We start from the raw sequence: 16,585 nt of genomic DNA on the forward strand, positions 1-16,585 counted from the left end.
TCATTATCCTCATATTCTACAGGTGAGAGGAAAAAAAACCAGATACATAGAAAGATAGTGACCCGTTACATCATGTTAATCACTGTTTGTGTCCAACCAGATTTCTTTTATTGAAACCCTAACTCTTGGTGTGGATATATTAGGAGGTGAAACCTCTAGGAAAATAATTACAGTTAAATGAGGTCATGAGGATGGGGTCCTGATCTGATAGGACAGACTCGATATCCTTTTAAGTAGACACTTGAGAGCTCTGTTGCTCTCCCTCTGCTCACACATGGAGGGAGGCTTTATGAGGATGCAGTGAGAGGGCAGTCATCTCCAAGCCAGGCAGGTTGCCCTCACCAGAAACCACTTTGGCCAACACCTTGATCTCAGACTTCCCAACCTGAAGAACTGTGAGCAATAAATTTCTGTTGTTTAAGACACTTAGTCTTTGACATTTTTTCCCCCATCTACTTGAAAGACAGACAGACAGAAAGGTCTTTCCTTCCATTGATCTACTTCCCAGGTGGCCGCAGCACCCAGGTCAGTGCAGGTCGAAGCCAGGTCTTCTCCATGGTTGGTACCAGCCCACACACTTGAACCTTCATCTGCTGCCTCTTAAGATGCATTAATAGTATCAGCGTAGCCAGGATTTGAACTGGATTTGAACTCCAGTGTAGGATGCAGGCACCACAAGCAGTATGCTAACTCACTGTGCCACAACACTCACCCCAGTGATATTTTATCAGCCCTAAAAGACTAATACAAGTGGTGATAAGTGCTATGTAGAAAACTAAAAAAGGAGAAGGGAAAAGAGAATTCTAAGGGTGTGGGAGAGATGATTCTGAATTTTAATTAGGTGGCTTGGGAAGGCCTGTCTGAGAAGGTGGCATTCAGTAAAGATCTAAAGGAGAAGGAAGCAAACCGTAAATTTTGATGCTGAGGGAACAATGTTCAGAGATATCCTTCAGGTCGAAGAGTGGATTTCTTTGAGCAACAAGCAGGCTGGTGTGGCCGTGCAGCAGTGTGGGGTGAAATGAGGGAAGTAGAAGGAGATGAGGTCAGAGAACTGGCAGGAGTAAGATCACGCCACAGTAAGGATTTAGATTTTATTCTAATTGCAATAGAAACTTTAAACTTGGTTTTTTAAATTATTTTTTATTTAAAAATTTTATTTATTTATTTGAAAGAGTCACAGAAAGGGAGAAACAGAGAACATTATCTCCATCCACTGGTACACACCCCAGATGGCTACAACAGCCAGGGCATGGCCAGGTCAAAGCCAGGAGCCTGGAATTCCATCTGGGTCTCCCATGTGGATGGCAGAGGCTCAAGCACTTGAGCCATCTTCCACTGCTTTCACTGGCACATTAGCAGGGAACTGGATTGCAAGTGGAGCAGCTGAAACTCAACCAGCACTCATATGGGATGCAGAGGTCTCAGGTGGCAGCCCAACCTGCTGTGCCACAACATTGGCCCCTAGAGTTGGCTTTAAAAGCATTTCTAAAATATATGATCTGTATGGAATGGAATATTATTCAACCATAAAATGGACGAAATTCTAACACATGCTACAATATGGATGAACCCTGAAGATGTGGACTATCAGTAAACAGACACGTGCACAAAAGTGCAAATATTGAATTATGTATTCTATGAGGTCCAAGAATGGATGAATTCATAAGAAATGGAATGGGGGGAGAGCAGGATTTTGGTGCAGTAGGTTAAGCCACCATCTGGAACACTGGCATCCCATATGAGCACCAAGTTCAAGTCCTGGATTTTCCACTTCCAGTCCAGCTTCCTGCTAAAGCGTCTGGGACAGCAGTGGCCCTTGCACCCACATGGGAGATCGAGATGAAGCTCCTGGCCCTGGCTTCTGCCTGGCCCAGACCTGACGATTGCAGCCATTTGGGGAGTGAACCAGCTGATGGAAGGTCTCTCTTCTCTGTCTTTCTCTATAACTCTGCCTTTCAAATAAATGTCTTTTTAAAAAAGGAAAGAAAGAAAGAAAAAAAAAAAGCACAAGGACTACCAGGGCCTTGAGGTAGGGGAGAATAAGGAGTTACTGTTTAAATGAATGTAGTGTTTCTGACTGAAAGGATTAAGTTTTGGAAAGGGATACTGGTGACAGTTGTATAACATTCTAAATGTACTAATGTCAATGAATTATACACTTGATGCATAAAAAGTAGATTTTGTTTATTTTACAATAGCTTTAAAAATATAGACATAAATGAATACTACACAGTAGTGTAAATGAATAACCTAGCTTTGAAAAAAATATAGACACATAAATGAATACTACACAATAGTGTAAATGAGTAACTTAGTTTCATGAATGTCAATAAGGGTAAATCAACAGCCATACTGTTTGATTACTGTAGCTTTGTAACATGTAATATGTAAAATATGATGCTTCTAGCTTTGCTCTTCTTCCTCATATTGTCTGGAGTCTTTGTGGTTTCACGTAAATTTCAGTGTTCTATTTCTGCAATAAATGCCATTGGGATTTTGATAGGGATTGCTTTGCATCTGTATTTGTATTTTTTTTAAGATTTATTTATTTATTTGAAAGTCAGAGTTAAGCAGAGAGAAGGCTAGGCAAAGAGAGAGAGAGAGGGAGGGAGGGAGGGAAGGAGAGAGAGAGAGAAAGAGAGAGAGAGAGAGAGAGAGAGGTCGGTCTTCCATCCACTGGCTCACTCCCTAATTGACTGCAAATTAACTGGCGCACCAATGGGATGCTGGCACTGCAGGTGGTGGCTTTAGCCACTACACCGCAGCACTGGCCCTGTATTTGTATTCTTTAAATGTAGACTTGAGCATTTGTATCCTTTAGGTCCTAGGCTTTTCTTTTATGGGAGTCTTTTTATTACTGATTCAGCCTCCTTACTGGTTGTAGGTTTGTTCAGATTTTCTATTTCTTCATAATTCTGTCTTGATTGATTATATGTGCCCAGGAATTTGTCAGTTTCTTCTGTTGGTATGTAATTGTTCAGAATATCTCTTAGAAACCCTTTTTATTTTTGTGGCATCAGTTGTAAATCTTCTCTTTCATTTCTGCTTTATTTGAGTCTTCATTAGTCTCAGTAATGGTTTATCAGTTCTGTTGATTGTTTTTTAAAAACAAACTAAGTTTCCTCAGGTTTTTATTTTTTCCTTCAGTTTTTTCTGTTGCCTATTGCATTTATTTCTGCTCCAATTTTTAGTATTTCCTTCCTTTTACTAACTTTGGGCTTAATTTGTTCTTCTTTTTCTGGTTCCTTTTGATTTCTTTCTTGATCTGTTCATTGGTTATTCAAATGCATGTGTTTAATTTCTACATATTTACAAATTCTCCTGTTTTCTATCTGCTATTGAAATATAGTTTCATTCCACTGTGTTAGGAAAATATATACAGGATAGATTTCTATCTTCTTAAACTTGTTAACATGTTTTGTGACCTAACATGTAATCTGTCCTGGTGAATGTCCCATGTGCAGTTGATAAGAACCTAGGTATTGTGGCTGTTGGGCAGAATGTTGTATCTATGTATGTTTGGTCCATCTGTTATTCAGGTTCTTTGTTTCCTTATTGATCTTCTGTCTGGATGTCTTATCTATTATTGAAGGTGAGGTGTTGAAATCTTCTACAATATGTTTGCTATTTCTTCCTTTAGTTCTGTCAGTATTTGCTTAAAATATTTGAATACTCCAGTGTTGGTACATACATAATTGTTAAAGCTTCCTGGTGAATTAGACTTTTTATTGTTAGATGATGTCTTGTCTCTTTTTTACTCAAAATCTGATATAATTATTGCTATTCCTGCTCACTCTTGGTTCTTATGTATAAGGAATATCTTTTCTAACCTTTCACGTTCAGCATAAGTGTCCTTAAATCTAAAGAGAGTCACTTGTTAACAGTAGTATGTAGTTGGACTGGATTTTTGTTTATTTAGCCATGTTATGTCTTTTGATTGAGGAATTTAACCCATTTATATTAAAGTAATGACATATAGGAAAGGACTTCTGCCATTTTGTTGAGTGTTTTCTACTGGTAGCTTTTTTGTTCTTCTTTCCTCTCGCTGTCTCTTTCTGGAAAAATAAAAGTAGCTTAATAGCTACTTAACTATATTTGGAGAATTAAAATACATCTATCCACTTAAAGCAAATTTGAGTGATTTCTATACTGGTAACAATTTGTTCAAGTTATAAAAGTTACATTAACACACTTTAAAACTCTAATATAAATCCAGAAAATGTAGGTTGTGTTGGTATATCTCTACTTTCTTCTTTTTTTGTTCTCTCCTTCCTGAATTACAATCTTGTATAATTATTACAGGCTGCTCACTTAAAAGATCAATGAGTTTTAGCACTAAGTAAACTCAGATGACCTTATGTTACAGGTAGATGTTTTTTAAGGTCTCAGTAAAATTATGTGATAATTCATTTTCTATTTGCTGTAAAAATTTTCTTATGAAATTGATATTGTATATTATGCCTTTTTATTATGGTTCTCAATATGTATTTTATGAAAAGTCTGTTTCTGTTTCACTGTGTATAAATTTCTTAGGTTCTTACAAACCAAAAAACCAGTAGACAGAATGCTTTTTTCCTCATCCCTGTAGCACACTTGAAATAAGCACACATATTATTCTGGTTTTAAATGTTTTTTTTTTTCCCAATGAAACCTTTTATTTAAGGAATATAAACTTTATGCATTTCATAATTACAACTTTAGGAATATAGTGATTCTTCCCACCCTACCCGCCCTGCCATCCATGTCCCTACCCCTCTTCCTCCTCCCTCTCCTAGTCCTAGCCCCATTCTCCACTAAGATCCATTTTTGATAACTTTATATACATAAGGCTAACTCTATACTAAGTAATTGAGTTCAACGATTTGCACACACACACACACACACACCCCAAAAACACTGTTCCTCAAAAGTCTGGACAAGGGCTGTTCAAAGTCATTGCATCTTGAAGTTAATTTCACTTTTTTTTTTTTTTTTTAGAAATTTAATTAACTTTAAAGAAGCACCAAGAATGATACATCTTTTGGGAACACTTAGACATAATTATAATACAACTCTTTATGGACAAAGGTCCTGCATGACAAGTTAGTGCACAGTGACTCCTGTTGTTAATTTAACAATTAGCACTTATGTATGACGTCAGTTATCACCTGAGGCTCTTGGCATGAAATGCCTAGGCTGTGGAAGCCTTTTGAATTCACAAACTCCATCAGTATTTAGACAAAAATATAAGCAAAGTGGAAGTTCTCTTCTCCCTTCAGAGAAAAGTACCTCCTTCTTTGATGACTACTTCTTTCTACTGGGGTCTCACCCACCTAGGTCCTTCATGTAGGACATGTTTTACCACAGTGTCTTGGCTTTCCATGCCTGAAATGCTCTCATGGGCTTTTCAGCCAGACCAGAATGTCTTAAGGGCTGATTCTGAGGTCAGGGTCCTACTTACATCAATTGTCATTCTACGACTCTGCTATGTAGACTGCTTCCCATGTTGGAGCATTCATTCCTTTTTAATTCTATCTGTTTTTATTACCAGACACTTAATCCTATCTATATGCTCACTGTAACAATTAAGAAGGTATTTATATCACCCAGCTTAAAGGGATTTGAGGTTCCATGGCAAGTTTTTTAAACTGTACCCTTAGAAATAAGTCCATAGGCATGAATACATAATTAAACAACTTTACCATTATAAACTTCATACACTTCATAATTACAACTTTAGGAACATGGTGATTCTTCCCCCTGTGCCTGCCCTCCCACCCATACTCCCACCCCTCTTCCCTCTCTTATTCCCACTATTATTTTTTACTGAGATGTATTTTCTTTTCTTTTCCTTTTTTTTTTTTTTTTTTTTTGACAGGCCGGTGCACCGCGCTAATCTGAAGGCAGGAGCCAGGTGCTTCTCCTGGTCTCCCATGTGGGTGCAGGGCCCAAGCACTTGGGCCATCCTCCACTGCACTCCCTGGCCACAGCAGAGAGCTGGCCTGGAATAGGGGCAACTGGGACAGAATCCAGCGCCGCAAGGCGGAGGATTAGCCTATTGAGCCGCGGCGCCGGCCACCCTCTCTTTCAATTGCTTTGAATAGCTTGAGAAGAATTGGAGTTAGTTCTTCTTTAAATGTCTGGTAGAATTCAGCAGTGAAGCCATTGATTCTAGGATTTTCTTTGTTGGGAGGGTCATTATTACTGATTCAATTTCTGTCTTGGTTATGGATCTGTTTATGTTTTCTGTGTCTTCATGGCTCAGTATAGATGGGTTGTATGTGTCCAGAAATCTATCCATTTCTTCTAGGTTTCCCAGTTTGTCGGTATACAGCTCTATGTAGTAATTTCTGATGATTATTTTTATTTCTGTGGTGTCTGTTGTTAAATTTCCATTTTCATCTTTCCATTTTTTGGTTAGTTGGGCCAATGGTGTGTCAATTTTGTTTATTTTTTTTTTTTCCAAAAAAACCAGCTCTAAATTTTGCTGATCATTTGTAATATTTTTGTTGTTGTTGTTTCAATTTTGTTGATTTCTTCTCTAATTTTATTATTTCTTTTCTCCTACTAGTTTTGGGCTTTGTTTGCTGTTTTATTTCTAGATTCTTGAGATGCATTGATGTTTATTTATTTGGTGCCTTTCCAATTTCTTGAGCTAGGAACCTATTGCTATAAACTTTCCTCTTACCACTGCTTTTGCTGTATCCCATTAGTTTCTTTTAATTTATTTTTAGTGTATTTATATGAAAGTTAGAGTTACAAGAGAGGCAAAGAGAGAGAGAGAAAGAGAGGGAGAGAGGTCTTCATTCCCCAGATGGCTGCAATGACTGGAGTTGTGCCCATCCGAAGCCAGGAGCTTCCTCTGCATCTCCCAAGTGGCTGCAGGGCCAAAGGGCTTGGGCCATCCTCCACTGCTTTCCCAGGCCATAGCAGAGAGCTGGATTGGAAGTGGAGCAGCTGGGACTTGAACTGGCGCCAATATGGGATGTCAGCACTGCAGGCGACAGCTTTAACTGCTACACCACAGTGACAGCCCCTGTATCCCATGTGGGTTTTGTGGTTTTTTTTTTTTTTTTTTTTTTTTTTTTTTTTTTTTGACAGGCAGAGTTAGACAGTGAGAGAGGGAGAGACAGAGAGAAAGGTCTTCCTTCCATTGGTTCATGCCCCCAAATGGCCCCTACAGCTGGCACACTGCACCAATCCGAAGCCAGGAGCCAGGTGCTTCCTCCTGGTTGGTCTCCCATGCGAGTGCAGGGCCCAAGCATTTGGGCCATCCTCCACTGCCTTTCCGGGCCACAGTAGAGAGCTGGCCTGGAAGAGGAGCAACCGGGACAGAATCCGGCACCCCAACCAGGACTAGAACCCAGGGTGCCAGCACCGCAGGCGGAGGACTAGTTAAGTGAGCCACGGTGCCGGCCTCCCATAAGTTTTGATATGTTGCATTGTTGTCTTCAATTTTTTCCAGAAATTTTTTGATTACTCTTTGGATTTCTTCATTGACCCTCTGTTCATTTGGTATCATGTTGCTCAATCTCATTGTTTTTGCATATGTTCTAGAGATTCCTCTGTTGCTGATTTATAGCTTCATTCCATGTGGTCTGAGAAGATGCATGGTATGATTTAGATTTTTTTGAATTTGCTGAGACTTGCTTTATGGCCTAACTTGTGGTAAATCCTAGAGAAAATTCCATGCACTGTTGAGAAGAAGGTGTATTCTCGGCTATAGGATGGAAAGTTCTGTAGATATCTGTTCGGTCCATTTGGTCTATAGTGTTGATTAACTCTGCCGTTTTCCTTGCTGATTTTCTGTCTGGTTGATCTGACCATTGCTGAAAATGGGTATTGAAGTCCCCCATTACTATTGTATTTTGGTCCATGTCTCCCATTGGATCCCTTAACATTTCTTTTAAATAGCCAGGTGACCTGTAATTAGATGCATATATGTTTATAATAGTTACATCTTCCTGTTGAATTGATCCCTTAATCATTACATAGTCCCCTTCTTTGTCTTTTTTTAACACTTTTTGTTTGTTCTATGGAATTCTTCATTTCTAAGATTTCATTTTGCTTTCTCTTTAAGATCACAATTTCATGAGAGAAATTTTCTTTCATGTCATAAATAGATTTCATTAGTTTGAGCATTTGGTTCTGATTACTTCTAAGTAACCCTATGATCAATTTTTTGAATTCCTTTTCTCGCATTTCTTCAGTTTCTTCATCTTCATAATCTAGAATTGAAGTGTTGTATTCTTTTGGGGGCGTCATGTTTGTTTCTTATTCTTTTTTTTACACAAGTTTGTTTATTTATTTGAAAGGCAGAGTTAGAGAGAGTCAGAGGCAGAGATAGAAAGAAAGGTCTTCTATCTGTTGGCTCAACCCACACTCTCCGACACTGGTGCAGACGCTCTTGGCTGCTGGGTCCTGAGTTGTGGGTGTCCATACCTTCCATGTAGGTCCACTGTGTCCCTCTAATTTGCATGGAGTTTCCTCTGCCATTTTCTCCCTAACTCTTCCCTGAAACTGGACTCTCTCCATTTTTTTCAAACTATCTTCTAGACTAGAACAGTAAGCTTCCCTTTCCACCATCTTAATCTCTGCTCCCCTCTAAATTTTTAAAAATCACATTTAACTCTGATATTCTAAATTCTTTTCAATATAGTGAGGGTAGAAAATCCTTGCTGCCTTTATTTAGGGGCAACTTTGTATACTGAACCAATTCTTTATTATTTTCAAAGTTTCCTACTTAATATATTTCTTCTGATCCGAATGTGGAATATATTTTGGAATCATCAGCATAACGGTGTTACCCAAGTAACAGATCTTGAACATTTGTAACCTACAGTATTGGAAGCTGTTATCTCAGGATCAAGGAATTTAAGATGAGAGCTTACCTATGTTTTCAAATGGAGGAAAAAAAAGAGTATATCATTGTATTAAATTCTACTAGGTATCAACAGTTATGCAAATTCATCACACACTCCATCTGGTTTTATATCATCTTACTATTTTTATCCTCTTCTAACTGATTATTCAAGAGAAATTTAAATAATTTAAAGGTTATTCTGGGGGCTGCCATTGTGGCTTAACGGACTCAGCTGACTCCTGTGATGCCAACATCCCATATGGGCACAAGTTCGTGTCCCAGCTGCTCCACTTCTGATCCACCTCCCTACAAATGTGCCTGGGAAAGCAGCAGAAGATGGCCCAGGTGCTTGGGCCCTCACCCATGTGAAAGACCTGGATGAAAGTCTTCAGCCTGGCTGAGCACTGCATCCATTTGGAAAGTGAGCCAGGAATGGATGATCTCTCCCTGTAACTCTGCCTTTAAAATAAGTAAATAAATCTCTTAAAAATTATTCTGAACATTATTGACTTTTTTTTTTTTTAATTTGACAGGTATAGCCATAGACAGTGAGAGAGAGAGACAGAGAGAAAGGTCTTCCTTCCATTGATTCACTCCCCAGATGGCCACTATGGCCGGCACTGCACCAATCCGAAGCCAGGAGCCAAGTGCTTCCTCCTGGTCTCCCGTGCGGGTGCAGGGGCCCAAGCACTTGGGCCATCCTCCACTGCCTTCCCAGGCCATAAGCAGAGAGCTGGACTGAAGAGGAGCAACCGGGACTAGAACCCAGCGCCCATATGGGATGCTGGCGCCGCAGGCGGAGGATTAACCAAGTGAGCCACAGCGCTGGCCTCCATTATTGACTTTTGAGCCATTTTTTCTTTCTAGTGAAAGACCCAGTAATGACTTCCATATACAGTTACTCTGAATATGTTCAAATTTTTGAAAACTTTGTAAGCAGTGGTGAGAAATTTGATTCAGAGACAGTGTGTATTATAAAAGGAAACTTTAATAGCTCATTCGTAAGCCACTCAGAATGGAACAAAACTTAGATCAATGATAGTCCTATTTTTTTAAAACCTGTTTTTTATGGTATATTTCAGTTTTTATTGATGAGAGAACTCTGATGACTTAAAGTATAGCAGTGAACTATTTTGCTAATTAGTAATGTAAAATTTGTTTTATGCTCTTAAGGAGCTCTATTTATAAAAGATAAAGGTAAGACTCAGAGAAAACAACCCATCTTGTAAAAACTGGTTAGTTTCTTCTCCCTGGAGAATGTTAAGTGGTTTGTTTGTAGTTTCCTCCATTGAAATAACTGCTCTTTATTGCATAAAACTCATGGCATAGAACAAGTGGGTAAAATGATTAGGCGAACCATCATAATTTCTTTTACTTTTGTCTTTGGCTATTAATTCACCTCCTTTAATTTATATATACTTTGCATTTGCTTTATTTATTTTCTAGCTTCTTGGAAGAATGCTTCATTCTTTTATAGTTTTTTTTTTAAAGATTTATTTATTTATTTATTTATTTGAAAGTCAGAGTTACATGTAGAGAGAGAGGGGGGTCTTCCATCGATGGCAATGGCCAGAGCTGCACTGATCCTTGGCCAGGAGCCTCCTCCGGGTCTCCCACGTGGGTGCGGGGGCCAAGGACTTGGGCCATCCTCTACTGCCTTCTCAGGCCACAGCAGAGAGCTGGATCGGAAGCAGAGTAGCTGGGTCTCGAACTGGCGCACATATAGGATGCTGGTGCTTCAGGCCAGGGTGTTAACCCTCTGTGCTATGGCTCTGATTTCTCTTTTACAGTTTTTAAATATATTCCAAGGTTTAAGTGTGTTTCCACTTATTACTTTTCTGCATCCCACATATTTTTATATAGTGCCTTTCTTATTTGTATCAAAGATTTCATGACTTCTACTGTTTTCCTAATTCACATTTTTAAAGAATGTGTGTTATTGTTAGATTTTTTTGACTGACTGTATTATTGACATTTAATCTGATAGTGAACATTCTTGTGTGTTTAAGATTGTTTGAAATTTGTTCAAATTCATTTTGTAATCTCACCTTTGGTTATTTCTAGGCATGTCCTATTTGTAAGCACATATTTTCTATAATTTACAAGGTATCTGAGCCTCTTTATCAGTTTTAGTCATGACAGATCACAGTCTCAAAGAATGTGCTTAGCCACCTATGCATTTAGAAACTGATCTTTTTATTAAAAAGATTTATTTATTTATTTATTTGAAAGTCAGAATTACAGAGAGTGAGAGTTATTTTTAGCCCACTGGTTCATTCCTCAGGTGGCTGCAATGGCCATTGCTAGATAAGGCAACTTAATCTGGAGCTGGGTGGCAGGGGCTCTAGTACTTTGGCCATCTTCTGCTGCTTTTCCTAGGCCATTAGCAGAGAGCTGGATCAGAAATGGAACCCCTGGGTCATGAACTTGTGCCCCTATAGGATGCTGGTGCTTCAGGCAGCAGCTTAACCTGCTGCACCACAGCACTGGCCCCTAGAAAATGATCTTAAAGAAGCTTCATTTTTGACTCTTTCGTTAAGAAACTTCAGCTTAGATTTACCTAGAGAATATAAAATGCATTTGCTTTGACAGAAGTTGTTTCCCCCCCTGCTTTTGAAATCATCAAGGTAGCAACAACAGTAGCAATAGTGTTGGCAGTAACAGTAATGATAGCAGCAGGAGCTAACATTTATTTAGCTCTTATTATGTATTTCTTTTAATCTGTTCATGAATTTAATCCAGTGACATTTCTGTATGATGTTAGTGTTTCTCTCATTTTATAGATGAGGAAATACAAAGGTTAATACACATGCCATAGTCACATTAGAGGTACATTAGCTTTAAACAAACAAATGTAAGTTTACGTAGCTGGACACAGGAAACATTTAATTTTTTTCTTTTTTTAGCTATTAGAAAAATTAAAAGAACGTTGGCTATACACTGGTTTATGGCATAATCTGGAGTTGGTGAAGACAGTCATTGTAGAACCGCAAGGTGGAGAAAAAACTGATTTTGATGAATTACTACAGCTGTATTATGATGCAATCAAGTACAAAGGAGGAAAAGGTAATTGGAAGCTATTTCAGAGTGAGTGAAAATTTTATCATAAAATAAGAAGTTGGTGCTATTAGAATTTTACTTGTGTTACATTTTAAATGAATTGCACTTAAGAGAAAAATTAGTTTATATTTCTGACTAAAGAGAAAGTAGGTTGGATAAAAAAATTGTTTTATTTGTAATTGTCCTCCTGTAGTATTTTTCACTTGGATGTAACAATTCAATTTAAGAAACAGCATGTGGGGTGGTGCCGCAGCTCACTAGGCTAATCCTCTGCCTATGGCGTTGACACCCCGGGTTCTAGTCCCGGTTGGGGCACTGGATTCTGTCCCGGTTGCCCCTCTCCCAGGCCAGCTCTCTGCTGTGGTCTGGGAAGGCAGTGGAGGATGGCCCAGGTCCTTGGGTCATGCGTCTCCCCACATGGGAGACCAGGAGAAGCACCTGGCTCCTGGCTTTGGATTGGCGCAGCGCCCCGGCTGTAGCGGCCATTTGGGGGGTGAACCAACGGAAGGAAGACCTCTCTCTCAGTCTCTCTCTCTCACTGTCTAACTCTGCCTGGCAAAAAAAAAAAAAAAAAAAAAAAAAAGAAAGAAAGAAAGAAAGAAAAGAAGAGAAAAGAAAAGAAAAGAAAAAAACAGCATGCATTCATAAATTATACTTCCTGAATCATTTTATATAAGAAGGCAGCTAGGATAAGTATAAATATCTTCCTTGCTAGTCAAATGAAATCTACATTTTGATGCAGATAATATATTCTGTACTTTTATTCAATTAGGTAAACTTGAGTTTTCAAAACATAACTGGAGGCTGGCGCCGCGGCTCACTAGGCTAATCCTCCGCTTTGCGGTGCCGGCACACCGGGTTCTAGTCCCGGTCGGGGCGCCGGATTCTGTCCCGGTTGCCCCTCTTCCAGGCTAGCTCTCTGCTGTGGCCAGGGAGTGCAGTGGAGGATGGCCCAGGTCCTTGGGCCCTGCACCCCATGGGAGACCAGGAGAAGCACCTGGCTCCTGCCATCGGATCAGCGCGGTGCGCCGGCCGTAGCGCGCCGGCCGCAGCGGCCATTGGAGGGTGAACCAACGGCAAAAGGAAGACCTTTCTCTCTGTTTCTCTCTCTCTCACTGTCCACTCTGCCTGTCAAAAAAAAAAAAAAAAAACAAAAAAAAAAACAAAAAAAAAAACACATAACTGGAGACTCAATTTCTAGGTTAGAGAATGCCCATAGATTCATGTGAAGCACTAATAGTAGTAGTTTAGGAGCAGTGCAATAATATACAGTAACATAATTGTCATTGTGTTTTTATAAGACTTTAAAAAATGTTTTAGTTATTTTTATAAAGGTTACAGATTTCACATATTTTAGACTTTTTGTACTATTCTGTGTATATGTGTTTCAAATAATTTTCAACATTATAGTGATTTAGTCCAATACATAGTACAAATTAGAATTATTTAAATTTTTCTGAGAATGTTACTTTCTGGTGGCAACGATAATGATTGTAACTGTAGTTTTTATAAGGTAAAACTGTTGGTTCGTTCATGCTCAGTTGATATGCAAGTTGCAATCACTTATAGTTTTGCTATATAAATTATCTGGGAGCTACAGTTTGAAAACTGGTTTATTGCCATATTCCATCTAAATATAATTTTATTTGCCATATTTACTGAGAGATAATGAACTTTCAAAACTTTATCTCATAGTGTAATTTTGATTATTTTAAATTTGCTACTATAGTTACTTAATAATCGGTCTTTTCAAAATGAGAGGAGTAAGCATCTTATAAAAACTTTGAGTATGTTTTTTGAAATGTTTATTTTTGTTGCCTCAGATGGAGCCCTCCTGGTAGCAGTTTGTCGTGGTAAAGTGAGTGAGGGTCTGGATTTCTCAGATGACAATGCCCGTGCTGTCATAACAATAGGAATTCCCTTTCCAAATGTGAAAGATCTACAGGTATGCCATTAAAGCCTTACGTTTTACTATTATAGAGGTTAAGTGGTGTTGTCTAAAGTTAATTACACATTATTCTTATATCTAAATAATTTTATTCCTTGATAAATCAATGAGTCAGGTTTTTTCTTTTTAAAAAATTAGTTTAGTTTTTATAAGTCTATATAGTTAATAGATACAATTCTAAAATATAGTGATATTCCTTTCCTCCCTCCCGCCTCCTAAGAAAGGTTTGAGTATGTAGATGTAACTTACACTGTCTTTTTTTTTGCTAAACAAGAATGGTTTTCGAGGTGTGATTTGAGAAGTTGATAGAAAAACAGATTGTCAGGCTCCATTCAGACTTACTGAATGAGAGACACTGGGGGTGGAGCCCAGAATTTGTGATTTATTAAGCTCTTCCTAAATTTTGAAGAGTCCCCAGGGAATTCTGGGGTTCTTTCTTATCTCCATTCCCTTGCTCTCCAATGCCCTGCTCTGCAGATTTCTGCTTTTAGCTGTTCTAAATTCCAACCTCTTTTACCTCAGTGCAGCAGAATCACTGTACCCTGCCGTAAGTCAGTGCTATTTGCTATGGTCAGCATATTATACCCAGGAAGAGAGATGGACATAATGGAGTTCATCTAAAGAATTCCCCTTATCGCCAGAAATGCATTTGGTGTTCTTTTCCATAAAAGCATTCACTCTATTTTACTCAGTTTTACTTAAAGTGGGAGACACATTTACAAACATTTATTCAGAAAACGCTTCTGTCTCATTGCTGACTATTTGCTAAAAATTATGCTTGAAAAATTACTGTATTCATTTGAAACCTAATGTGATGTTATTTTCCATCAAGGAGAATTGTGCTAATTAGTCTTAGTTTAAAACTTGAGGTTTTCTGGTCACTGAAGTGATAAACTGAATATGATTCATATACCTCTTCCCAAAGTATAACCAGTTACAGTCTCATACCAGAGCAGGAGTTCTCACAGTAGGATAGATACTTTGTTTAGTATTAATATTTTATAGGCACTGTGAGTTATTTAATTTTGTTTTCATTTACTTAGACCAAAGCAGTATTTAGTTATTGATACCAATTTATTATTTATTACTGAAACCAATAATAAATAGTATTCCCCTACCCTCCAAAACTTCTGGACCTCTTCAGAACTGCTGCAAGTCCTTCAGGAGGGTGATAAACCCGAGGACTCAAACTCATTTCCACCTCCACTGACTTTGGTGGCTTCCACTGTCCTTTTCAGTCTGCCAGTTTTCATGGCATTGCTACTGTCTCCTTTTGAAGTCTTATCATTTTACCCTGGCCCTACATTACACTAATGTTGCTTTGTTAAAATGGAGAAAATCCCTTTCCTTTCCTTACATATTTCTTTAAAAAAAAAGATGTATTTATTTATTTGAAAGTCAGAGTTACACAAAGAAGAGTGGCTGCAACAGCCAGAGCTCAGCCAATCCGAAGCCAGGAGCTTCCTCTGAGTCTCCCACATGGGTGCAGGGGCCCAAGGACTTGGACCATCTTCCACTGCTTTCCCAGGCCATAGCAGAGAGCTGGATCAAAAGCGGAGCTGCTGGGTCTCGAACTGGCGTCCATACGGGATGCCGGCATTGTAGACAGCGGCTTTTCCTGCTAGGTCACAGCACCAGCCCCCTCCTTACATGTTCTTTCAACATCTTGTATATAAATTTTCCCCTAAAACTTATATTTAAATTTTTGCTTATATCCCCTCTCCTTCTTGGAGCTACATGTGAGTTCTTAGGAGCTAGAAAAGAAGATAAACTTTCCAGCTAATACTAGGTTTACTCAATGTTACATTTAGAAGGTAGCAAGGCTTGAAAGGAGTCACATCAAATTCATGATACTGATTATATATGAAGAGAAGAAACAGGATTAATAAGGGGGCTAGTTATTAAAAGGGACTTTTATCTTTTCTCATAACTTTGAATAAAAAACAAGCTTAAGGAAACAGAGTGAGAATACAGGCATTTATTAGATTTTGTTGTCTTTTCAAAAATTATTAAAATCTAAAAATTTGAGAAAGCACTTTGTTTACCTTCCACTTTCTCCACTTTTTGCCCCAGCAGCTGTGATTCTAGGCATTATTATTACACCAATCTGGGTTCCTAATGCTTTCTTTCTTCAGGATAAATTTTTTTTCCTAGGCATCATTTTAACCTTTTGTGCAAAAAGGGTCCTGGTGTGACTTTCCTTAGTCGTGACCCTACTTGTCAGTTTATCTGAATACCAGTAACTGCAGTCATAAAACAACAAAGTAACAGAAGCATCCATGAGTTTTGGGTGGAGTGGAAGATGGTAGTTCTGAAGGGATTCCATAGTTGTTCCCAAGAGGGGAAACTAGAGTGGACCCAAGAGTTAGACAGTGAGAGAGAGAGAGAGAAAGAGAGAGAGAGAGTTATAGACAGTGAGAAAGAGGTCTTCCTTCCGTTGGTTCACCCTCCAAATGGCCAACAGTTCTAAAACCTAATAACTTAAAGCAACAATCTATTTAGAGTAGGGGCAGGTATTATGGCACAGCAGGTTAAATTACCACCTGGAAGTGCCCACATCCCATATCAGAAGGCCATTTCTAGTCATGGCTCCTTCACTTTGCTCCAGCTTCCTGCCAAATGGACCTGGGAAGGCAGACCCAGGTACTAGGTCTCAGGTGTTGTTCCTGTCTCCTGGCTTCTGACTAACCCAGCCTTAGCTTTTGCAGGCATTTGGAAAGTGAACCAGAGAATGA

The 16,585-nt window shown here is 38.8% G+C and overlaps 1 protein-coding gene across 1 annotated transcript in view; it reads left to right on the top strand.

Annotated features, from left to right (window-relative positions):
- BRIP1 (BRCA1 interacting DNA helicase 1) overlaps window positions 1–16,585 on the top strand; it is a 206,381-nt gene that overhangs the window by 111,743 nt on the left and 78,053 nt on the right. The window contains 2 exon segments of the mRNA XM_051824717.2: window positions 11,749–11,908; window positions 13,726–13,847. Of these exon segments, the coding sequence (XP_051680677.2) occupies window positions 11,749–11,908; window positions 13,726–13,847 (282 nt within the window).

Source organism: Oryctolagus cuniculus, chromosome 17 (genome assembly GCF_964237555.1).
Source record: "Oryctolagus cuniculus chromosome 17, mOryCun1.1, whole genome shotgun sequence".
NCBI classification, from domain to species: Eukaryota; Metazoa; Chordata; class Mammalia; order Lagomorpha; family Leporidae; genus Oryctolagus; species Oryctolagus cuniculus.